At 45.7% G+C, this 26,699-nt stretch overlaps 1 protein-coding gene across 3 annotated transcripts in view; it reads left to right on the top strand.

Moving 5' to 3' along the window:
- LOC106572571 (ciliary neurotrophic factor receptor subunit alpha) overlaps positions 1–26,699 on the top strand; it is a 309,062-nt gene that overhangs the window by 238,885 nt on the left and 43,478 nt on the right. For all 3 annotated transcript variants that reach the window (XM_045694243.1, XM_045694246.1, XM_045694252.1), the window contains exons 4-6: positions 10,594–10,711; positions 15,554–15,720; positions 20,823–20,980. In XM_045694243.1, the coding sequence (XP_045550199.1) occupies positions 10,594–10,711; positions 15,554–15,720; positions 20,823–20,980 (443 nt within the window). The remainder of the gene's footprint in view (positions 1–10,593; positions 10,712–15,553; positions 15,721–20,822; positions 20,981–26,699) is intronic.

The raw sequence follows: 26,699 nt of genomic DNA, 5'->3' as shown, positions 1-26,699 counted from the left end.
CAACACAATACGGTAATACAATACAGTAGCACACTACAATAGTACAGTACAACACAATAAAGTAGTACAGTACAATAAAGTAGTACAGTCCAATACAGTAGTACAATATAATACAGTAGTACAATACAATAAAGAAGTACAATACAATAGTACAATACAATACAGTAGTACAGTACAATAAAGTAGTATTGTGCAAAAATTAGTACAATGCAATAAGGTAGTACAATGCAATACAATAGCACAGTACAGTAGTACAATATAATACTGTAGTACAATACACTTGAAAATACAATACAGTAGTACAATATAATACATCAGGACAATACATTACAATACATTAGTACAGTACAACACAAAATGCAGCAGGAGAGTACAATACAGTAGTACAATACAGTAGTACAATGCAATATGGTACAGTAGCATAGTACAATACAGGACTTTTAATACAACACAGATTTACAATACAATAATACAGTACAATACAGTTGTTCAGTACAATACAGTAGTAGCGTACAATACAATAGAGTAGTACAATAAATTACAGTAGCACATTACAATAAAATACAGTAGTGCATTACAATACAGTAGTACAGTACAATACAATAGCACATTACAATACAGTAGTACAATACATTACAGTAGTACAGTACAATACAGGAGAACATTAGAATACAGTATTACAATACTGTACAGCAGTACAATACAATACAGTAGTACAGTGCAATACAACACAGTATAACAGTACAATAGAATACAGTAGTACATTCCAATGCAGTAGTACATTACAGTACAGTAGACAGTACAGTACAATATGTAGTACAATACGGTAGACAGTGCAGTACAACACAGTATACAATACAATACAGATGTACAATACAATACAATACACCACAGTAGGACAGTACAACACAGTATTACAGTACAATACAATACTTTATTAGTATTTATATTTTTGACTACTTTTACTTCCCTACATTCCTAAAGCAACAAATATACTTCTTACTCCATACACCCAAAAGTACATTTTGAATGTTTAGCAGGACAGGAAAATGGTCAAATGTATGCACTTACCAAGAGAACATCCCTGGTCCTCCCTACTGCCTCTGATCTGGAGGACTCACTAAACAGAGAACATCCCTGGTCATCCCTACTGCCTCTGATCTGGAGGACTCACTAAACAGAGAACATCCCTGGTCATCCCTACTGCCTCTGATCTGGAGGACTCACTAAACAGAGAACATCCCTGGTCATCCCTACTGCCTCTGATCTGGAGGACAAATGCTTTGTTAGAGTGTGTCCCTGGCTATCTGTAAATGATGTCTGAGTGTTGGAGTGTTCCACTGGCTATCTGTAAATGATGTCTGAGTGTTGGAGTGTGTCCCTGGCTATCTGTAATGATGTCTGAGTGTTGGAGTGTTCCCCTGGCTATCTGTAAATGATGTCTGAGTGTTGGAGTGTGTCCCTGGCTATCTGTAAATAATGTCTGAGTGTTGGAGTGTACCCCTGGCTATCTGTAAATGATGTCTGAGTGTTGGAGTGTGTCCCTGGCTATCTGTAATGATGTCTGAGTGTTGGAGTGTGCCCCTGGCTATCTGTAAATGATGTCTGAGTGTTGGAGTGTGTCCCTGGCTATCTGTAATGATGTCTGAGTGTTGGAGTGTGCCCCTGGCTATCTGTAAATGATGTCTGAGTGTTGGAGTGTGCCCTGGCTATCTGTAATGATGTCTGAGTGTTGGAGTGTGCCCCTGGCTATCTGTAAATGATGTCTGAGTGTTGGAGTGTGCCCCTGGCTATCTGTAATGATGTCTGAGTGTTGGAGTGTGTCCCTGGCTATCTGTAAATGATGTCTGAGTGTTGGAGTGTGCCCCTGGCTATCTGTAATGATGTCTGAGTGTTGGAGTGTTCCCCTGGCTATCTGTAAATGATGTCTGAGTGTTGGAGTGTGTCCCTGGCTATCTGTAAATAATGTCTGAGTGTTGGAGTGTACCCCTGGCTATCTGTAAATGATGTCTGAGTGTTGGAGTGTGTCCCTGGCTATCTGTAATGATGTCTGAGTGTTGGAGTGTGCCCCTGGCTATCTGTAAATGATGTCTGAGTGTTGGAGTGTGCCCCTGGCTATCTGTAATGATGTCTGAGTGTTGGAGTGTTCCCCTGGCTATCTGTAAATGATGTCTGAGTGTTGGAGTGTGTCCCTGGCTATCTGTAATGATGTCTGAGTGTTGGAGTGTGCCCCTGGCTATCTGTAAATGATGTCTGAGTGTTGGAGTGTGCCCCTGGCTATCTGTAATGATGTCTGAGTGTTGGAGTGTGCCCCTGGCTATCTGTAAATGATGTCTGAGTGTTGGAGTGTGCCCCTGGCTATCTGTAATGATGTCTGAGTGTTGGAGTGTGCCCCTGGCTATCTGTAAATGATGTCTGAGTGTTGGAGTGTGTCCCTGGCTATCTGTAATGATGTCTGAGTGTTGGAGTGTTCCCCTGGCTATCTGTAAATGATGTCTGAGTGTTGGAGTGTGTCCCTGGCTATCTGTAAATAATGTCTGAGTGTTGGAGTGTACCCCTGGCTATCTGTAAATGATGTCTGAGTGTTGGAGTGTGTCCCTGGCTATCTGTAATGATGTCTGAGTGTTGGAGTGTGCCCCTGGCTATCTGTAAATGATGTCTGAGTGTTGGAGTGTGCCCCTGGCTATCTGTAATGATGTCTGAGTGTTGGAGTGTTCCCCTGGCTATCTGTAAATGATGTCTGAGTGTTGGAGTGTGTCCCTGGCTATCTGTAATGATGTCTGAGTGTTGGAGTGTGCCCCTGGCTATCTGTAAATGATGTCTGAGTGTTGGAGTGTGCCCCTGTCTATCTGTAATGATGTCTGAGTGTTGGAGTGTGCCCCTGGCTATCTGTAAATGATGTCTGAGTGTTGGAGTGTGCCCCTGGCTATCTGTAATGATGTCTGAGTGTTGGAGTGTGTCCCTGGCTATCTGTAATGATGTCTGAGTGTTGGAGTGTGCCCCTGGCTATCTGTAAATTATGTCTGAGTGTTGGAGTGTGCCCCTGGCTATCTGTAATGATGTCTGAGTGTTGGAGTGTGCCCCTGGCTATCTGTAATGATGTCTGAGTGTTGGAGTGTTCCCCTGGCTATCTGTAAATGATGTCTGAGTGTTGGAGTGTGTCCCTGGCTATCTGTAATGATGTCTGAGTGTTGGAGTGTGCCCCTGGCTATCTGTAAATGATGTCTGAGTGTTGGAGTGTGCCCCTGTCTATCTGTAATGATGTCTGAGTGTTGGAGTGTGCCCCTGGCTATCTGTAAATGATGTCTGAGTGTTGGAGTGTGCCCCTGGCTATCTGTAATGATGTCTGAGTGTTGGAGTGTGTCCCTGGCTATCTGTAATGATGTCTGAGTGTTGGAGTGTGCCCCTGGCTATCTGTAAATGATGTCTGAGTGTTGGAGTGTGCCCCTGGCTGTCTGTAATGATGTCTGAGTGTTGGAGTGTGCCCCTGGCTATCTGTAATGATGTCTGAGTGTTGGAGTGTTCCCCTGGCTATCTGTAAATGATGTCTGAGTGTTGGAGTGTGTCCCTGGCTATCTGTAATGATGTCTGAGTGTTGGAGTGTGCCCCTGGCTATCTGTAAATGATGTCTGAGTGTTGGAGTGTGCCGCTGGCTATCTGTAATGATGTCTGAGTGTTGGAGTGTGCCCCTGGCTATCTGTAATGATGTCTGAGTGTTGGAGTGTTCCCCTGGCTATCTGTAATGATGTCTGAGTGTTGGAGTGTGCCCCTGGCTATCTGTAATGATGTCTGAGTGTGTGTGTGCCCCTGGCTATCTGTAATGATGTCTGAGTGTTGGAGTGTTCCCCTGGCTATCTGTAATGATGTCTGAGTGTTGGAGTGTTCCCCTGGCTATCTGTAAATGATGTCTGAGTGTTGGAGTGTTCCCCTGGCTATCTTTAATGATGTCTGAGTGTTGGAGTGTTCCCCTGGCTATCTGTAATGATGTCTGAGTGTTGGAGTGTTCCCCTGGCTATCTGTAATGATGTCTGAGTGTTGGAGTGTTCCCCTGGCTATCTGTAAATGATGTCTGAGTGTTGGAGTGTTCCCCTGGCGATCCGTAAATATAAATGAAAAACAAGAAAATAGTGCCAAATATAAATAGTGCCTAATTTGCATAATATTAGGACGAATAATGTTCAGTACTGTTTGTGTGTGGCTTCTGAAAGTACAGAATAAAGAGGAATTATTACAATATAGCAATAAAATAATATTACAACAGAGTAACATAAAAACAGCGCTATAAAAATAACATGTTGCATCGAGGACGTCACAAGTATGAATAAATCCTTTAGAAACAGTAACTGAAGAGCTCCACAAGGTGGCAGAGTAGAGCTATGATAAACAGGCCATGGTCCTGATGAGACCAGGGTAGAGCTATGATAAACAGGCCATGGTCCTGATGAGACCAGGGTAGAGCTATGATAAACAGGCCATGGTCCTAATGAGACCAGGGTAGAGCTATGATAAACAGGCCATGGTCCTAATGAGACCAGTAGAGCTATGATAAACAGGCCATGGTCCTAATGAGACCAGTAGAGCTATGATAAACAGGCCATGGTCCTGATGAGACCAGGGTAGAGCTATGATAAACAGGCCATGGTCCTGATGAGATCAGTAGAGCTATGATAAACAGGCCATGGTCCTGATGAGATCAGTAGAGCTATGATAAACAGGCCATGGTCCTGATGAGATCAGTAGAGCTATGATAGCTACAGAAGCACCATTTAATCCCCCATAAAGTCTGATGACACACTGGTGAGTCAATCTAAGTAACATGATAAAGAAATTCCCATCCCAATCTGTCAGTTTAAGCTAGAGATATCTGTGGCAGAGCTAGAAAGGTGTTTATCAAACCATGAGACATCCTGAAAATCATTCTAACGAAAACGTCTGTAGCGTCTGAATCAGTTTGACTTGCAAACTCCTCCTCATTGAAAGGGAATGGTGGAATGATGGTCTCAGTTTTGCTCTACAACCCCAACAACAAGTATCACATGACTCGTCTGAAGGAAACAGGTTAAAAAAATAATACTGGAATGGAAGTCTGAAGTCGGTAGTTTTGTTCCTACCCAAAAAAAGGGGTTAAATATGTGTAAAAAAATATATATTTCCAATTTTGTTTAATGTCTCCTAGATTAATGATAGACACTTCACTATAAAAACTTGTTGCTTGATTTATTTTTTGATTGTCTTAAAAGAATATATACATTTCAAATGTTATGTTATTGTCTATGTACAGTGTTGTAACAATGTGCAAGTAGTTGAAGTATAGAAGGGAAAATAAACATTATATATATACACTGCTCAAAAAAATAAAGGGAACACTTAAACAACACATCCTAGATCTGAATGAAAGAAATAATCTTATTAAATACTTTTTTCTTTACATAGTTGAATGTGCTGACAAAAAAAATCACACAAAAATAATCAATGGAAATCCAATTTATCAACCCATGGAGGTCTGGATTTGGATTCACACTCAAAATTAAAGTGACAAACCACACTACAGGCTGATCCAACTTTGATGTAATGTCCTTAAAACAAGTCAAAATGAGGCTCAGTAGTTTGTGTGGTCTCCACGTGCCTGTATGACCTCCCTACAATGCCTGGGCATGCTCCTGATGAGGTGGCGGATGGTCTCCTGAGGGATCTCCTCCCAGACCTGGACTAAAGCATCCACCAACTCCTGGACAGTCTGTGGTGCAACGTGGCGTTGGTGGATGGAGCGAGACATGATGTCGCAGATGTGCTCAATTGGATTCAGGTCTGGGGAACGGGCGGGCCAGTCCATAGCATCAATGACTTCCTCTTGCAGGAACTGCTGACACACTCCAGCCACATGAGGTCTAGCATTGTTTTGCATTAGGAGGAACCCAGGGCCAACCGCACCAGCATATGGTCTCACAAGGGGTCTGAGGATCTCATCTCGGTACCTAATGACAGTCAGGCTACCTCTGGCGAGCACATGGAGGGCTGTGCGGCCCCCCAAAGAAATTCCACCCCACACCATGACTGACCCACCGCCAAACCGGTCATGCTGGAGGATGTTGCAGGCAGCAGAACGTTCTCCACGGCGTCTCCAGACTGTCACGTCTGTCACATGTGCTCAGTGTGAACCTGCTTTCATCTGTGAAGAGCACAGGGCGCCAGTGGCGAATTTGCCAATCTTGGTGTTCTCTGGCAAATGCCAAACGTCCTGCACGGTGTTGGGCTGTAAGCACAACCCCCACCTGTGGACGTCGGGCCCTCATACCACCCTCATGGAGTCTGTTTCTGACCGTTTGAGCAGACACATGCACATTTGTGGCCTGCTGGAGGTCATTTTGCAGGGCTCTGGCAGTGCTTATCCTGCTCCTCCTTGCACAAAGGTGGAGATAGCTGCTGCTGGGTTGTTGCCCTCCTACGGCCTCCTCCACATCTCCTGATGTACTGGCCTGTCTCCTGGTAGCGCCTCCATGCTCTGGACACTACGCTGACAGACACAGCAAACCTTCTTGCCACAGCTCGCATTGATGTGCCAGCCTGGATGAGCTGCACTACCTGAGCCACTTGTGTGGGTTGTAGACTCTGTCTCATGCTACCACTAGAGTGAAAGCACCGCCAGCATTCAAAATTGACCAAAACATCAGCCAGGAAGCATAGGAACTGAGAAGTGGTCTGTGGTCCCCACCTGCAGAACCACTCCTTTATTGGGGGTGTCTTGCTAATTGCCTATAATTTCCACCTATTGTCTATTCCATTTGCACAACAGCATGTGAAATGTATTGTCAATCAGTGTTGCTTCCTAAGTGGACAGTTTGATTTCACAGAAGTGTGATTGACTTGGAGTTACATTGTGTTGTTTAAGTGTTCCCTTTATTTTTTTGAGCAGTGTGTATATATATATATAAATTGTCTATAGTATGACAATTAGAAATAGTAAAACAATTCCATGCACGTCTGCTTTGGCCGAACAGCGTTACATTCCAATAGGATAATCCAGTCTCACTCTCCTCTCCTCTCCTGTCATAATTGTTGAAGCCGTGTTGAATGGACCAAACTGCAGGCGGAATGTGGATACTCATCTTTTAATGTAAAGAATATTAAATTAAAGCAAAGTATACACAGGAAAACAATAAACACGAAACTCACGACATGCTTACTACAAACAAAAAGACTAGCAGTGTTAGCACAACCACCCACAAACCCAAGTGACAAACATACTCCTAAATATATGACTCCCAATCAGGAACAGCGATCCCCAGCTGTTCCTGATCAGGAGTCACAAGACTAACACAGAAACAGACATACTAGACAACACATACAGACTTCTTCTGCCACGTCCTGACCAAAATACTACACCACTACTCCCTCTGCTGGTCAGGACGTGACATCTCCTCTCCTCTCCTCCTCGCCTCTCCTCTCCTCTCCTCTCATCTCACCCCCCTCTCATCCCCCTCTCATCCCCCTCTCCTCTCCTCTCATCCCTCTCTTCTTATCCATTTCCTCTCTTCCCTCTCCTCTCAAGCAAGCCCCTCTCCTCTCACCCCTCTCCTCCCCTTCTCCTCTGAAACCTCTACTCTATTCTCCCCCCCCTCTCTTCTCATCCCTCTCCTCTCATCCCCTACTCCTCTCCTCCTCATTCTGATTGGGAGGCAGTGACTGTGAAATGGACAGTATATAGACAGTAGGGTTCTGATTGGGAGGCAGGCTCTGTGAAGTGGACAGTATACAGTGAGGGAAAAAAGTATTTGATCCCCTGCTGATTTTGTACGTTTGCACACTGACAAAGAAATGATCAGTCTATACTTTTAATGGTAGGTTTATTTGAACAGTGAGAGACAGAATAACAACAAAAATGTTATAAATTGTTTTGCATTTTAATGAGGGAAATAAGTATTTGACCCCTTCTCAATCAGAAAGATTGCTGGCTCCCAGGTGTCTTTTATACAGGTAACGAGCTGAGATTAGGAGCACACTCTTAAAGGGAGTGCTCCTAATCTCAGTTTGTTACCTGTATAAAAGACACATGTCCACAGAAGCAATCAATCAATCAGATTCCAAACTCTCCACCATGGCCAAGACCAAAGAGCTCTCCAAGGATGTCAGGGACAAGATTGTAGACCTACACAAGGCTGGAATGGGCTACAAGACCATCGCCAAGCAGCTTGGTGAGAAGGTGACAACAGTTGGTGCGATTATTCGCAAATGGAAGAAACACAAAAGAACTGTCAATCTCCCTCGGCCTGGGGCTCCATGCAAGATCTCACCTCGTGGAGTTGCAATGATCATGAGAATGGTGAGGAATCAGCCCAGGACTACACGGGAGGATCTTGTCAATGTTCTCAAGGCAGCTGGGACCATAGTCACCAAGAAAACAATTGGTAACGCTACGCCATGAAGGACTGAAATCCTTCAGCGTCCGCAAGGTCCCCCTGCTCAAGAAAGCACATATACATGCCCGTCTGAAGTTTGCCAATGAACATCTGAATGATTCAGAGGACAACTGGGTGAAAGTGTTGTGGTCAGATGAGACCAAAATGGAGCTCTTTGGCATCAACTCAACTCGCCGTGTTTGGAGGAGGAGGAATGCTGCCTATGACCCCAAGAACACCATCCCCACCGTTAAACATGGAGGTGGAAACATTATGCTTTGGGGGTGTTTTTCTGCTAAGGGGACAGGACAACTTCACCGCATCAAAGGGATGATGGACGGGGCCATGTATCGTCAAATCTTGGGTGAGAACCTCCTTCCCTCAGCCAAGGCATTGGAAATGGGTCGTGGATGGGTGTTCCAGCATGACAATGACCCAAAACACACGGCCAAGGCAACAAAGGAGTGGCCTAGCCAGTCTCCAGACCTTCATCCCATAGAAAATCTGTGGAGGGAGCTGAAGGTTCGAGTTACCAAACGTCAGCCTCGAAACCTTAATGAATTGGAGAAGATCAGCAAAGAGGAGTGGGACAAAATCCCTCCTGAGATGTGTGCAAACCTGGTGGCCAACTACAAGAAATGTCTGACCTCTGATTGCCAACAAGGGTTTTGCCACCAAGTACTAAGTCATGTTTTGCAGAGGGGTCAAATACTTATTTCCCTCATTAAAATGCAAATCAATTTATAACATTTTTGACATGCGTTTTTCTGGATTTTTTTGTTGTTATTCTGTCTCTCACTGTTCAAATAAACCTACCATTAAAATTATAGACTGATTATTTTTCTTTGTCAGTGGGCAAACGTACAAAATCAGCAGGGGAACAAATACTTTTTTTCCTCACTGTATAGACAGTAGGGTTCTGATTGGGAGGCAGCCTCTGTGAAGGGGACTGGGGGTCAGAGTAGTAGGAAGGGGACTGGGGGTCAGAGTAGTAGGAAGGGGACTGGGGGTCAGAGTAGTAGGAAGGGGTCTGGGGGTCAGAGTAGTATGAAGGGGTGTGGGGGTCAGAGTAGTAGGAAGGGGTCTGGGGGTCAGAGTAGTATGAAGGGGACTGGGGGTCAGAGTAGTAGGAAGGGGACTGGGGGTCAGAGTAGTAGGAAGGGGACTGGGGGTTCAGAGTAGTATGAAGGGGACTGGGGGTCAGAGTAGTAGGAAGGGGACTGGGGGTCAGAGTAGTATGAAGGGGTCTGGGGGTCAGAGTAGTATGAAGGGGTCTGGGGGTCAGAGTAGTATGAAGGGGACTGGGGGTCAGAGTAGTATGAAGGGGACTGGGGGTCAGAGTAGTAGGAAGGGGACTGGGGGTCAGAGTAGTAGGAAGGGGACTGGGGGTCAGAGTAGTATGAAGGGGACTGGGGGTCAGAGTAGTATGAAGGGGTCTGGGGGTCAGAGTAGTATGAAGGGGTCTGGGGGTCAGAGTAGTATGAAGGGGACTGGGGGTCAGAGTAGTATGAAGGGGACTGGGGGTCAGAGTAGTATGAAGGGGTCTGGGGGTCAGAGTAGTATGAAGGGGACTGGGGGTCAGAGTAGTAGGAAGGGGACTGGGGGTCAGAGTAGTATGAAGGGGTCTGGGGGTCAGAGTAGTATGAAGAAGGGGACTGGGGGTCAGAGTAGTATGAAGGGGACTGGGGGTCAGAGTAGTATGAAGGGGTCTGGGGGTCAGAGTAGTATGAAGGGGACTGGGGGTCAGAGTAGTATGAAGGGGTGTGGGGGTCAGAGTAGTAGGAAGGGGTCTGGGGGTCAGAGTAGTAGGAAGGGGTCTGGGGGTCAGAGTAGTATGAAGGGGTCTGGGGGTCAGAGTAGTATGAAGGGGTCTGGGGGTCAGAGTAGTATGAAGGGGACTGGGGGTCAGAGTAGTATGAAGGGGTCTGGGGGTCAGAGTAGTATGAAGGGGTCTGGGGGTCAGAGTAGTATGAAGGGGACTGGGGGTCAGAGTAGTATGAAGGGGTCTGGGGGTCAGAGTAGTATGAAGGGGTCTGGGGGTCAGAGTAGTATGAAGGGGACTGGGGGTCAGAGTAGTATGAAGGGGTCTGGGGGTCAGAGTAGTATGAAGAGTCCCTTTTCTCTCTGTATTTTCTCACCTGATGAAGAATGTATGAGATCCTCACCATCCCCTCTCCTCTTGTGCCTGTCTCTCCAGCTTCCCCTCGGGAACCCACGGTGACGTGTCGATCCAACACCTACCCTAAAGGTTTCTACTGTAGCTGGCACCTGCAGCACCCCACCTCCATACCCACAGACTTCGACGTCACCGTCCTGTAAGAATCAAAACCTTGTCTTTGATTATCTGTGTCTCTGTCTCTCTGTGTCTCTGTATTTCTGTCTCTCTGTATCTCTTTGTGTATCTCTGTGTCTCTCTCTCTCTCTCTGTCTCTCTCTCTCTGTCTCTCTCTCTCTCTGTCTCTCTCTCTCTCTCTCTCTCTCTCTGTCTCTCTCTCTCTGTCTCTCTCTCTCTCTCTCTCTCTCTCTGTCTCTGTGTGTCTCTCTGTGTCTCTCTGTGTGTGTCTGTCTCTCTGTTCTGTCTGAGTTTGGGGTGAACAGGACACTTTACCATGCCTCAGACACCCTCTCTCAGCAGGTGGTCTCCTAGCAACCTCATTAATGTTGTACAGACAATATGTCACATTAGAATAATCATGTAGAGAACCACTAGGTCCTCTGAACGCTGGTGCTGTCTGAAAGGATATCTCTCCATGAGTCTCATTAGCCCACACTACCACCCACTATACCGGTCAATCCACACTACCACCCACTCTAATGGTCAACCCCCACTACCACCCACTCTAATGGTCAACCCACACTACAACCCACACTCTGAGCCTCATTAACCCCCACTACCACCCACTATACCGGTCAATCCACACTACAACCCACACTCTGAGCCTCATTAACCCCCACTACCACCCACTCTAATGGTCAACCCCCACTACCACCCACTCTAATAGTCAACCCCCACTACCACCCACTCTAATGGTCAATCCACACTACAACCCACTATAATGATCAACCCACACTACAACCCACTATACCGGTCAATCCACACTACAACCCACTCTAATGGTCAACCCCCACTACCACCCACTCTAATGGTCAACCCCCACTACAACCCACTATAATGGTCAATCCACACTACAACCCACTATAATGATCAATCCACACTACAACCCACACTCTGAGCCTCATTAACCCCCACTACCACCCACTCTAATAGTCAACCCCCACTACCACCCACTCTAATAGTCAACCCCCACTACCACCCACTATAATACACAGCCTCTGTCTCCTATAGAGACCTCAGAAAGCCTGTCAGCAGCCTGGTCCTTAGAGACTGACAACACCGGCATCACCATGGTGGATTTTCTTTTAGAAAAAGTTGCGGTATGAAGGAAGTTATCATTTAATTCAAAACAACAGTAAAAAGACATTTGAAAATAAGAGTAGCAAGGCTATTTACAGACACCAGTTAGTCAGGCTGATTGAGGTAGTATGTACATGTAGATATGGTTAAAGTGACTATGCAGATATGATGAACAGAGTGCACACAATGCAAATAGTCCAGGTAACCATTTGGTTACCTGTTCAGGAGTCTTATGGCTTGGGGTTAAAGCTGTTAAGAAGCCTTTTTGTCCTAGACTTGGCACTCCGGTACCGCTTGCCATGTGGTAGTAGAGAGAACAGTTTATGACTGGGGTGGCTGGGGTCTTAAACTATTTAGGACCTTCTTCTGACACCACCTGGTGTAGAGGTCCTGGATGGCAGGCAGCTTTGCCCCAGTGATGTACTGGGCCGTACGCACTACCCTCTGAAGTGCCATGCGGTCGGTGGCCGAGCATTTGTCGTACCAGGCAGTGATGCAACCGGTCAGGATGCTCTCAATGTTGCAGTTGTAGAACCTTTTGAGGATCTCAGGACCCATGCCAAATGTTTTCAGTTTCCTGAGGGGGAATAGGCTTTGTCGTGCCCTCTTCACGACTGTCTTGGAGTGTTTGGACCATTCTAGTTTGTTGTTGATGTGGACACCAAGGAACTTGAAGCGCTCAAACTGCTCCACTACAGCCCTGTCGATGAGAATGGGGGCGTGCTCGATCCTCCTTTTCCTGTAGTCCACAATCATATCCTTAGTCTTGGTTACGTTGAGGGATAGGTTGTTATTCTGGCACCACCCGGCCAGGTCTCTGACCTCCTCCCTATAGGCGGTCTCGTCGTTGTCGGTGATCAGGCCTACCACTGTTGTGTCATCTGCAAACTTAATGATGGTGTTGGAGGGGACTGAGCATGCACCCCTGGGGAGCTCCAGTGTTGAGGATCAGCCTGGCAGATGTGTTGCAACCTACCCTCACCACCTGGGGGCGGCCCGTCAGGAAGTCCAGGATCCAGTTGCAGAGGGAGGTGTTTAGTCCCAGGGTCCTTAGCTTAATGATGAGCTTTGAGGGCACTATGGTGTTGAACGCTGAGCTGTAGTCAATGAATAGCATTCTCACATAGGTGTTCCTTTTGTCCAGGTGGGAAAGGGCAGTGTGGAGTGCAATAGAGATTGCATCATCTGTGGATCTGTTTGGGCGGTATGCAAATTGGAGTGGGTCTAGGGTTTCTGGGATAATGGTGTTGATGTGAGCCATTACCAGCCATTCAAAGCACTTCATGGCTACGGACGTGAGTGCTACGGGTCTGTAGTCATTTAGGCAGGTTGCATTTGTGTTCTTGGGCACAGGGACTATGGTGGTCTGCTTAAAACATGTTGGTATTACAGACTCAATCAGGGACATGTTGATCATGTCAGTGAAGACACCTGCCAGTTGATCAGCACATGCCCGGAGCACACGTCCTGGTAATCCGTCTGGCCCCGCAGCCTTGTGTATGTTGACCTGTTTAAAGGTCTTACTCACGTCAGCTATGGAGAGCGTGATCACACAGTTGTCCGGAACAGCTGATGCTCTCATGCATGCCTCAGTGTTGCTTGCCTCGAAGCGAGCATAGAAGTGGTTTAGCTCGACTGGTAGGCTCGTGTCACTGGGCAGCTCGCAGCTGTGCTTCCCTTTGTAGTCTGTAATAGTTTGCAAGCCCTGCCACATAAGACGAGCGTCGGTTCAATCTTAGCCCTGTATTGACGCTTTGCCTGTTTGATGGTTCATCGCAGGGCATAGCAGGATTTCTTGTAAGCTTATAGGTTAGAGTCCCGCACCTTGAAAGCGGCAGCTCTACCCTTTAGCTCAGTGCAAATGTTGCCTGTAATCCATTGCTTCTGGTTGGGGTATGTACGTACAGTCCCTGTGGGGACGACGTCCTCGATGCACTTATTGATAAAGCCAGTGACTGATGTGTTGTACTCCTCAATGCCATCGGAAGAATCCCGGAACATGTTCCAGTCTATGCAGCAAAACAGTCCTGTAGTTTAGCATCTGTTTCATCACACCACTTTTTTATAGACCGAGTCACTGGTGCTTCCTGCTTGAATTTTTGCTTGTAAGCAGGAATCAGGAGGATAGAGTTGTGGTCGGATTTGCGAAATGGAGGGTGAGGGAGAGCTTTGTATGCGTCTCTGTGTGTGGAGTACAGGTGATCTAGAATTATTTTTCCTCTGGTTGCACATTTAAAATGTTGATGGAAATTTGGTAGAACTGATTTAAGTTTCCCTGCATTAAAGTCTCCGGCCACTAGGAGCGCCGCCTCTGGGTGAGTGGTTTCCTGTTTGCTTATTTCCTTATACAGCTGACTGAGTGCGGTCTCAGTGCCAGCATCTGTCTGTGGTGGTAAATAAACAGCCACGAAAAGTATAGCTGAAAACTCTCTAGGCAAGTAGTGTGGCCTGCAATTTATCACAATATACTCTACTACAGGCGAGCAAAACCTAGAGACTTCCTTAGATTTCGGGCACCAGCTGTTGTTTACAAATATGCACAGACCGCCCCCCCCTCGTCTTACCGGAGTGTGCTGTTCTATCTTGCCGGTGCAGCATATATCCCACTAGCTGAATATCCATGTTGTCATTCAGCCACGATTCGGTGAAACATAGGATATTACAGTTTGTGATGTCCCGTTGGTAGGATGTTCGTGATCATACCTCGTCTAATTTATTGTCCAATGATTGCACGGTGGCGAGTAATATTGACGGTAACGGCAGCTTTCCTACTCGCCTTCTACGGGTCGGAACGAGGCATCCGGCTCTTCGTCCTCTGTACCTGCGACGCTTCTTCTTGCGAATAACTGGGATTTCGGCCTTGACGGGTGTTTGGAGAATATCGTGTGAGTCCTGCTTGTTGTTGAAAAACTCTAATCCGAGGTGAGTGATCGTTGTCCTGATATCTAGAAGCTCTTTTTTGCCGTAAGATTCGGTTGCAGAAACATTATGTACAAAATAATTTACCAATATCGTGAAAAAAATCACATAATAACACAATTGGTTGGGCGCCCGTAGAACTGCTGCCATTCCTTCCGGCGCCATTTTCAATAGTTGTTTTATTTCTTTACTTACCTACACACACACACACACACACACACACACACACACACACACACACACACACACACACACACACACACACACACACACATACCTTTTTTTCACACTATTGGTTAGAGCCTGTAAGTAAGCATTTAAGCAAGGAAGCATTTCACTGTATTCGGCGCACGTGGCAAATAAACTTTGATTTGATTTGAGTTTAGTGATAAGACTCCTTCTATATCATAATATATACTTATATATACTATAATACTACTTCATCTCCTTCTCCAACATAACAAGACAACATCTCCTTCTTCATCCCCCCCTCTCTGTCATCCTCCCCCCTCTCTGTCATCCTCCCCCTCTCTGTCATCCTCCCCCTCTGTCATCCTCCCCCTCTGTCATCATCCCCCCTCTCTGTCATCCTCCCCCTCTCTGTCATCCTCCCCCCTCTCTGTCATCCTCCCCCCTCTGTCATCATCCCCCCTCTCTGTCATCCTCCCCCCTCTCTGTCATCCTCCCCCCTCTCTGTCATCCTCCCCCCTCTGTCATCATCCCCCCTCTCTGTCATCATCCCCCCTCTCTGTCATCATCCCCCCTCTCTGTCATCCTCCCCCCTCTGCTGTTCTCTCTCCCTCCCTCCTCTCTCTCCTCTCAGACACAACCAGAAGTCCCTAGAAGTAACAAGGGATGTGGTCCATAAGAACCGCTGCCACGTTCAGTTCCCTGAGGTGTTCAGTAGCTACCCCTACAGAGTCAACGTTACGGCTGTCAACGCCCTGGGAAAAGCCTCCACCGCCATCACCTTTGAAGAGTTCAACATAGGTACGTAGACCACGGTTGTTTTTTGTTGTTGTAGCGCTGACTTCATTACAACCTTGATGTTAGCTCACCTCACCAGCCAAACATCACTCAGAGCAACCTGTCCTGTCAGGCTGTATCAAACTTCACATCACAGCAGCCATTGTTTATTTTATAGCCAACTCTCTACAACGGCAACCTAATTATATTTTGTTAAAACTCATCAGACGACATCTGTCAGTCAGTAAGAGTCATTAACACAGCCAAGACTCCACAGGTAAATATTTCCTGAAACAAGCTGAACGAAAATAACCTTCAATCCTCTCTGTATTGACACAATGCCTGTGTCCCAAATGGCTCCCTATTCCCTGTAGTTTGCACTACATTTGGGACGGGACCCAGCGGCCTGGAAGGGATGAGAGAGCCAAGCCTACAGTATGGGTTCGTAGCTTCAACCCTGTGGCACACACCCACCAATTGATTCATGGACTGCTGAATGTATATTATTTTCTCTTGCTTTGTCTGCTCTTTTCCATATTATGTCTATCTGTGATCAGCTACCCAGGAAAGGGCTGAAAATAGCCCATATTAACATATGTAGCCTTAGAAATAAGGTTCATGAACTCAATAACTGGTTAACATCAGATAACATTCATATATTAGCCATTTCTGAGACTCACTTAGATAATTCATTTGATGATACAGCAGTAGCAATACAAGGATATAACATCTATAGAAAAGACAGGAATGCTTATGGGGGAGGTGTTGCTGTATGTATTCAAAGCCATATCCCTGTAATACTTAGAGAAGATCTTATGTCAAGTGATATCTAAGTGTTGTGGTGGCAGGTTCACCTGGCACATCTAAAGGAAACAGATGATGAACAGAGGGACATGTGAAGGAAGGAAACAGATGATGAATTTAAAACATTTTTAAAAGAATAATGTGCAAATATTGTACAATCCAGGTCTGCAAACTCTTAGAGACTTACCCAGATAGACTCCCAGCTGTAATCACTGCCAAAGGTGTTTTTACAAAGTAATGACTCAGAGCTGTGAATTATTATGTCAATTAGATGTTTCTGTATTTAATTTCCAATAAATTAGCAACATTTTCTAAAAACATGTTTTCACTTTGTCATTATGGGGTATTGTGTGTAGATGGGTGAGGAACTAGGTGTTCCTGACCTTTGGTGTACTCAGTGTATACTGTAGGGAGGTTCAAAATGACTAGGCAACCGGTTCGAGAATAGACAGTAGCAGCAGTTGTCACGGTTGTCGTAGGATGAAGCGGACCAATGTGCAGCGTGTGTATCGTTCCACATATTTATTGAACTGTGAAACTATGCAATACATACATATAAACTGAATAACAAAAACAACAAACCGTGACGCAGAGGTGAAACATACACTAACTCAAAGACAATCTCCCACAAACCCAGGTGGGGTAATAGACAGTAACAGCAGTATACTGTAGGTAGGGGTAAAGGATAGATAATAGACAGTAACAGCAGTATACTGTAGGTAGGGGTAAAGGATAGATAATAGACAGTAGCAGCAGTATACTGTAGGTAGGGGTAAAGGATAGATAATAGACAGTAACAGCAGTATACTGTAGGTAGGGGTAAAGGATAGATAATAGACAGTAGCAGCAGTATACTGTAGGTAGGGGTAAAGGATAGATAATAGACAGTAACAGCAGTATACTGTAGGTAGGGGTAAAGGATAGATAATAGACAGTAACAGCAGTATACTGTAGGTAGGGGTAAAGGATAGATAATAGACAGTAACAGCAGTATACTGTAGGTAGGGGAAAAGGATAGATAATAGACAGTAACAGCAGTATACTGTAGGTAGGGGTAAAGGATAGATAATAGACATTAACAGCAGTATACTGTAGGTAGGGGTAAAGGATAGATAATAGACAGTAACAGCAGTATACTGTAGGTAGGGGTAAAGGATAGATAATAGACATTAACAGCAGTATACTGTAGGTAGGGGTAAAGGATAGATAATAGACAGTAACAGCAGTATACTGTAGGTAGGGGTAAAGGATAGATAATAGACAGTAACAGCACTATACTGTAGGTAGGGGGATAGATAATAGACAGTAGCAGCAGTATACTGTAGGTAGGGGTAAAGGATAGATAATAGACAGTAACAGCAGTATACTGTAGGTAGGGGGATAGATAATAGACAGTAACAGCAGTATACTGTAGGTAGGGGTAAAGGATAGATAATAGACTGTAACAGCAGTATACTGTAGGTAGGGGTAAAGGATAGATAATAGACAGTAACAGCAGTATACTGTAGGTAGGGGTAAAGGATAGATAATAGACAGTAACAGCAGTATACTGTAGGTAGGGGTAAAGGATAGATAATAGACAGTAACAGCAGTATACTGTAGGTAGGGGGATAGATAATAGACAGTAACAGCAGTGCGTACTGCGGCAATTTGATTTGTTATTTAGAAGTCTTGTTTAGCAGTCTTATGGCTTGACGGTAAAAGCTGTTCAGGGTCCTGTTGGTTAAAGACTTAGTGCACTGGTACTACTTGCCGTGCGGTAGAGCATGGTGCTGTAGCAGAGAGAACAGGCTGGCTTCGGTGGCTGGAGTCTGGAGCCCCCAGTGATGACCATGTTAATTCCTTATTGATGTGTACACCGAGATACCTGAAGCTCTCGTGCCCCTCCGTTTCCCATTGACTCCGTACCGGTACCGTCTGTATATCGCCTCGCTATTGTTATTTTATTGTGTTACTTTTTTTTTTTTAACTTTTGTTTATTTCGTGAATATGTTTTTAACTGTTCTTAAAGCTGCATTGTTGGTTAAGGGCTTGTAAGCAAACCTTTAAGGTCTACAGCTGCTGTACTTGGAGCACGTGACGAATAAAACGTTCTTTGATTTAAGAGGGCAGGGTGGAGTGCCATAGAAATTGCATCATCTGTGGAACTGTTGGGGCGGAATTGGAGTAGGTCCAGGGTGTCTGGGATGATGGTGTTGATGTTGTTGTTGATTCCTCCGTTTGTCATGTGTCTCTCTGTATTGTTTGGTCTGATGTCTCTCTCTCTCTATATATATATACAGTTATAAGTCAGAAGTTTACACGCACTTAGGTTGGAGTCATTAAAACTCGTTTTTCAACCACTCCACAAATTTCTTGTTAACAAACTATAGTTTTGGCAAGTTGGTTAGGACATCTACTTTGTGCGTGACACAAATACATTTTCCAACAATTGTTTATAGACAGTTTATTTTACTTATAATTCACTGTATCACAATTCCAGTGGATCAGAAGTTTACATACAATAAGTTGACTGTGCCCTTAAACAGCTTGGAAAATTCCAGAAAATGATGTCATGGCTTTAGAAGCTTCTGATAGGCTAATTGACATAATTTGAGTCAATTGGAGGTGTATCTGTGGATGTATTTCAAGGCCTACCTTCAAACGTAGTGCCTCTTTGCTTGACATCATGGGAAAATCAAAAAAAATCAGCCAGCCAAGAAAAAAAATAAAGTCATACCGCTCAGGAAGGAGACGCGTTCTGTCTCCTAGAGATGAACGTACTTTGGTGCGAAAAGTGCAAATCAAACCCAGAACAACAGCAAAGGATCTTGTGAAGATGCTGGAGGAAACAGGTAAAAAAGTATCTATATCCACAGTAAAATTAGTCCTATATCGACATAACCTGAAAGGCTGCTCAGCAAGGAAGAAGCCACTGCTCCAAAACAGCCATAAAAATGCCAAACTACGGTTTATAACTGCACATTGGGACAAAGATCATACTTTTGGGAGAAATGTCCTCTGGTCTGATGAAACAAAAACAGAACTGTTTGGCCATAATGACCATCGTTATGTTTGGAGGAAAAGGGGGGAGGCTTGCAAGTCGAAGAACACCATCCCAACCGTGAAGCATGGGGGTGGCAGCATCATGTTGTGGGGGTGCTTTGCTGCAGGAGGGACTGGTGCACTTCACGTTACCGATGGCCTCATGAGAAAGGAAAATGATGTGGATATATTGAAACAACATCTCATGACATCAGTCAGGAAGTTAAAGCTTGGTCGCAAATGGGTCTTCCAAATGGACAATGACCCCAAGCATACTTCCAAAGTTGTGGCAAAATGGCTTAAGGACAACAAAGTCAAGGTATTGGAGTGGCCATCACAAAGCCCTGACCTCAATCGTATAGAAAATGGATGGGCAGAACTGAAAAAGCGTGTGTGAGCAAGGAGGCCTACAAACCTGACTCAGTTACACCAGCTCTGTCAGGAAGAATGGGCCAAAATTCACCCAACTTATTGTGGGAAGCTTCTGGAAGGCTCCCAAAATGTTTGACCCAAGTTAAACAATTTATAGGCAATGCTATCAAGTATGAATTGAGTGTATGTAAACTTCTGACCCACTGGGAATGTGATGAACTAAATAAAAGCTTAAATAAATCATTCTCTCTATTATTATTCTGACATTTCACATTCTTAAAATAAAGTGGTGATCCTAACTGACCTAAGACAGGGAATTTTTACTAGGATTAAATGTCAGGAATTGTGAAAAACTGAGTTTAAATGTATTTGGCTAAGGTATATGTAAACTTCTGACTTCAACTGTATTTACTGTATTATGGTGATGTGAACCCTAACCCATCTCTCTACATACTGTATTGTGGTGATGTGAACCCTAACCCATCTCTCTACATACTGTATTGTATTGTGATGTGAACCCTAACCCATCTCTCTACATACTGTATTGTATTGTGATGTGAACCCTAACCCATCTCTCTACATACTGTATTATGGTGATGTGAACCCTAACCCATCTCTCTATATACTGTATTGGGGTGACGTGAACCCTAACCCATCTCTCTATATACTGTATTGGGGTGACGTGAACCCTAACCCATCTCTCTACATACTGTATTGTATTGTGATGTGAACCCTAACCCATCTCTCTACATACTGAATTGTGATGACGTGAACCCTAACCCATCTCTCTATATACTGTATTGGGGTGACGTGAACCCTAACCCATCTCTCTACATACTGTATTGTATTGTGATGTGAACCCTAACCCATCTCTCTACATACTGTATTGTGATGACGTGAACCCTAACCCATCTCTCTGCCTGTAGTGAAACCAGACCCCCCTGAAAGGGTGGTGGCCACTCCCAGCAACGTGCGTCGTCTGGAGGTCACCTGGAACAGTCCCTCTACCTGGCCTGATGTCGAGATCTTCCCCCTGAAGTACTTCCTTCGATACAGACCCCTCATCAGGGACCAGTGGCAACACGTGAGTTATAGATACAGGCCCCTCATCAGAGATCAATGGCAACACGTGAGTTATAGATACAGGCCCCTCATCAGGGACCAATGGCAACACGTGAGTTATAGATACAGGCCCCTCATCAGAGATCAATGGCAACACGTGAGTTATAGATACAGGCCCCTCATCAGGGACCAGTGGCAACACGTGAGTTATAGATACAGGCCCCTCATCAGAGACCAATGGCAACACGTGAGTTATAGATACAGGCCCCTCATCAGGGACCAGTGGCAACACGTGAGTTATAGATACAGGCCCCTCATCAGGGACCAGTGGCAACACGTGAGTTATAGATACAGGCCCCTCATCAGGGACCAGTGGCAACACGTGAGTTATAGATACAGGCCCCTCATCAGGGACCAGTGGCAACACGTGAGTTATAGATACAGGCCCCTCATCAGGGACCAATGGCAACACGTGAGTTATAGATACAGGCCCCTCATCAGGGACCAATGGCAACACGTGAGTTATAGATACAGGCCCCTCATCAGGGACCAGTGGCAACACGTGAGTTATAGATACAGGCCCCTCATCAGAGACCAATGGCAACACGTGAGTTATAGATACAGGCCCCTCATCAGGGACCAGTGGCAACACGTGAGTTATAGATACAGGCCCCTCATCAGGGACCAGTGGCAACACGTGAGTTATAGATACAGGCCCCTCATCAGAGACCAATGGCAACACGTGAGTTATAGATACAGGCCCCTCATCAGGGACCAGTGGCAACACGTGAGTTATAGATACAGGCCCCTCATCAGGGACCAATGGCAACACGTGAGTTATAGATACAGGCCCCTCATCAGGGACCAATGGCAACACGTGAGTTATAGATACAGGCCCCTCATCAGGGACCAATGGCAACACGTGAGTTATAGATACAGGCCCCTCATCAGGGACCAGTGGCAACACGTGAGTTATAGATACAGGCCCCTCATCAGAGACCAATGGCAACACGTGAGTTATAGATACAGGCCCCTCATCAGGGACCAGTGGCAACACGTGAGTTATAGATACAGGCCCCTCATCAGGGACCAGTGGCAACACGTGAGTTATAGATACAGGCCCCTCATCAGAGACCAATGGCAACACGTGAGTTATAGATACAGGCCCCTCATCAGGGACCAGTGGCAACACGTGAGTTATAGATACAGGCCCCTCATCAGGGACCAATGGCAACACGTGAGTTATAGATACAGGCCCCTCATCAGGGACCAATGGCAACACGTGAGTTATAGATACAGGCCCCTCATCAGGGACCAGTGGCAACACGTGAGTTATAGATACAGGCCCCTCATCAGAGACCAATGGCAACACGTGAGTTATAGATACAGGCCCCTCATCAGGGACCAGTGGCAACACGTGAGTTATAGATACAGGCCCCTCATCAGGGACCAGTGGCAACACGTGAGTTATAGATACAGGCCCCTCATCAGAGACCAATGGCAACACGTGAGTTATAGATACAGGCCCCTCATCAGGGACCAGTGGCAACACGTGAGTTATAGATACAGGCCCCTCATCAGGGACCAATGGCAACACGTGAGTTATAGATACAGGCCCCTCATCAGGGACCAATGGCAACACGTGAGTTATAGATACAGGCCCCTCATCAGGGACCAGTGGCAACACGTGAGTCAGAGCATAAACATTCCTGTAACGATCATCTGACAGAGGGGACCAAGATGCAGCGTGGTGAGTGTTCATATTGAAGTTTTAATAATATGAAACACTTGAACTTAGGAAACAAACGAACGCCAACAGTTCTGTCAGGTGCAAATCACACAACAGAAACAACTACCCACAAAAACCCAAAGGAAAACAGGCTGCCTAAGTATGGCTCCTAATCAGCGACAACGATGTACAGCTGTCCCTGATTGAGAGCCATACCAGGCCAAAACAAAGAATGCCCACCCTAGTCACACCCTGGTCTTACCAAAATAGAGATCAAAAATCTCTATGGCCAGGGTGTGACAGTACCCCCCCCCAAAGGTGCGGACTCCGGCCGCAAAACCTAAACCTCTAGGGAAGGGTCCGGGTGGGCATTTATCCGCGGTGGCGGCTCAGGAGCGGGACACAGACCCCGCTCCACCACTGGCTCACCCCACTTAGGTGGCGCCTCTAGAGCGGGGTCCCTCGCCGCCGACCCCGGACTGGGGACCCTCGCCGTGGGCGCCAGACAGGCGGGCGGCTCTGGCTGCGCCGGACAGGCGGGCGGCTCTGGCGGCGCCGGACAGGCGAGCGGCTCTGGCGGCTCCGGACTGGCGAGCGGCTCTGGCGGCTCCGGACTGACGGGACTTGCAGGAGGCCTGGCTCTGGGAGCAGGCACAGGACGTACTGGGCTGGGCAGGCGCACTGGAGAGAGAGTGCGAGAGGCAGGCACCTGCTTACCGCAAAAAGCACGGGTAGTTGACTCAGGCCTCACCCCTGGTCCTGCCAAACTACCCGTGTGCCCCCCCAAAACATTTTTTGGGGCTGCCTCTCGTTCTTCCCGGGTAGGCTCCAATATCTGTTGATCACCTGGCCCCAAGTCCAGTCTCTCCTCCCAATCCACTCCTGATGAGACCAGGTGTCCATCTCCTCCCGAGCACGCTGCTTGATCCAGTTGTGGTGCGTAGTTCTGTAACGATCGTCTGACAGAGGGGACCAAGATGCAGCGTGGTGAGTGTTCATATTGAAGTTTTAATAATATGAAACACTTGAACTTAAGAAACAAACGAACGCCAACAGTTCTGTCAGGTGCAAACCACACAACAGAAACAACTACCCACAAAAACCCAAAGGAAAACAGGCTGCCTAAGTATGGCTCCCAATCAGCAACAACGATGTACAGCTGTCCCTGATTGAGAGCCATACCAGGCCAAAACAAAGAAATACAAAAACATAGAAAAAAGGACATAGAATGCCCACCCTAGTCACACCCTGGCCTTACCAAAATAGAGAACAAAAACCTCTCTATGGCCAGGGCGTGACAATTCCTCTCAATACCAATGCATAAACATTTCCTCTCAATACCAATGCATAAACATTTCCTCTCAATACCAATGCATAAACATTTCCTCTCAATACCAATGCATAAACATTTCCTCTCAATACCAATGCATAAACATTTCCTCTCAATACCAATGCATAAACATTTCCTCTCAATACCAATGCATAAACATTTCCTCTCAATACCAATGCATAAACATTTCCTCTCAATACCAATGCATACACATTTCCTCGCAATATCAATGCATAAACATTTCCTCTCAATACCAATGCATAAACATTTCCACTCAATACCAATGCATAAACATTTCCACTCAATACCAATGCATAAACATTTCCTCTCAATACCAATGCATAAACATTTCCACTCAATACAAATGCATAAACATTTCCTCTCAATACCAATGCATAAACATTTCCTCTCAATACCAATGCATAAACATTTCCACTCAATACCAATGCATAAACATTTCCTCTCAATACCAATGCATAAACATTTCCTCTCAATACCAATGCATAAACATTTCCTCTCAATACCAATGCATAAACATTTCCTCTCAATACCAATGCATACACATTTCCTCGCAATATCAATGCATAAACATTTCCTCTCAATACCAATGCATAAACATTTCCACTCAATACCAATGCATAAACATTTCCACTCAATACCAATGCATAAACATTTCCTCTCAATACCAATGCATAAACATTTCCACTCAATACAAATGCATAAACATTTCCTCTCAATACCAATGCATAAACATTTCCTCTCAATACCAATGCATAAACATTTCCTCTCAATACCAATGCATAAACATTTCCACTCAATACAAATGCATAAACATTTCCTCTCAATACCAATGCATAAACATTTCCTCTCAATACAAATGCATAAACATTTCCACTCAATACAAATGCATAAACATTTCCTCTCAATACCAATGCATAAACATTTCCTCTCAATACCAATGCATAAACGAATCATGAATAGATGAATCATGTTAATCATGTTAATAATCTATGCTGAGTTCTGCCATGATGCCCTGATCAGAGGTCAGATTCCCTCCATCACTGGTTTAATGTGTTTGCAGAATGTTAGTGTATGTATTGATTGAGCTTGCTATATTACAGAGGACAGGGCTCACATTTCTTCCTGGACAGTATACTGAATTATTGATATTCGAAGTCATGAACTAGGTGATATAAGAAAATGCCTTCCACCCACTCATGAACTATATTGAACAAAAATATAAATGCAAAATGCAACAATTTCAAAGATTTTACTGAGTCAATGTTCATATAAGGAAATCAGTCAATAAATGAATTAGACCTTAATCAATGGATTTCACATGATTGGGTATGGGCGGAGCCATTTGGTCGGCCTGGGATGGAATAGGCACACCCACTGGGGAGCGAGGCCCAGCCAATCAGAATTAGTATATCCCCACAAAAGGGCTTTATTACAGAGAGAAATACTCCTCAGTTTCATCAGCTGTCCGGGTGGCTGGTCTCAGACGATCCCGCAGAATAAGAAGCCGGATGAGCAGGTCCTGGGCTGGCATGATTACACATGATCTGCGGTTATGAGGCCGGTTGGACATATTGCAAAATTCACTAAAACGGTGTTGAAGGGGGCTTATGGTAGAGAAATTAAAATTATCTGGCAACAGCTTTGGTGGACATTCCTGCAGTCAGCATGCCAATTGCATACTCCCTCAAAACTAGAGAATCTGTGACATTGTGTTGTGTGACAAAACTGCACATTGTAGGGTGGCCTTGATCATTATATAATGATCATGCTGTTTAATCAGCTTCTTGATATGCCACTCCTGTCAGGTGGATGAATTATCTCCGCAAATTAGAAAAGCTCACTAACAGGGATGTAAATAAAATTGTCCACACAATTTGAGAGAAATAAGCTTTTTGTGTGTATGGAAAATTTCTGGGATCTTTTATTTCAGCTCATGGGACCAACCCTTACATGTTGCGTTAATATTTTTGTTCAGTGTACATAGTTGGGTGTAATAATATCGAATCCTTCTACACTGGCTCTGACACTCTTCAAATATGGCAGCGCTTGCAAAGGGAAACCCAGTCAAAAGCTGCCCAGTGACATAAGCCTACCAGATGAGCTAAATGCCTTCTATGCTCACTTCGAGGCAAGCAACACTGAACAATGTGTGAGACCACCAGCTGTTCCGGATGACTGTGGGATCACTCTTTCCGTAGCCAATGTGAGCAAGACCTTTAAACAGGTCAACATTCATATGGCCGCAGGGCCAGACGGATTACCAGGACGTATACTCAAGCATGAACGGACCAACTGTCAAATGTCTTCACTGAAATGTTCAACCCCTGGGGGATGTGAGTTGGAGCGGCACCTGGCTGGAGGGGTGGTGGGGGATATGGGTCAGAGCGGCGCCTGGCTGGAGGGGCTGTGGGGGATATGGGTTAGAGTGGCGCCTGGCTGGATGGGGCTGGAGGGGATGTGGGGACTGTCAGTCAGAGCGGCGCCTGGCTGGAGGGGCTGTGGGTCAGAGCGGCACCTGGCTGGAGGGGCTGTGGGTCAGAGCGGCACCTGGCTGGAGGGGCTGTGAGTCAGAGCGGCGCATGGCTGTAGGGGCTGTGGGTCAGAGCGGCGCCTGGCTGGAGGGGCTGTGGGTCAGAGCGGCACCTGGCTGGAGGGGCTGTG

This window comes from Salmo salar, chromosome ssa01, assembly GCF_905237065.1.
Source record: "Salmo salar chromosome ssa01, Ssal_v3.1, whole genome shotgun sequence".
NCBI classification, from domain to species: domain Eukaryota; kingdom Metazoa; phylum Chordata; class Actinopteri; order Salmoniformes; family Salmonidae; genus Salmo; species Salmo salar.
This window is presented reverse-complemented; position numbering and strand designations above follow the sequence as displayed.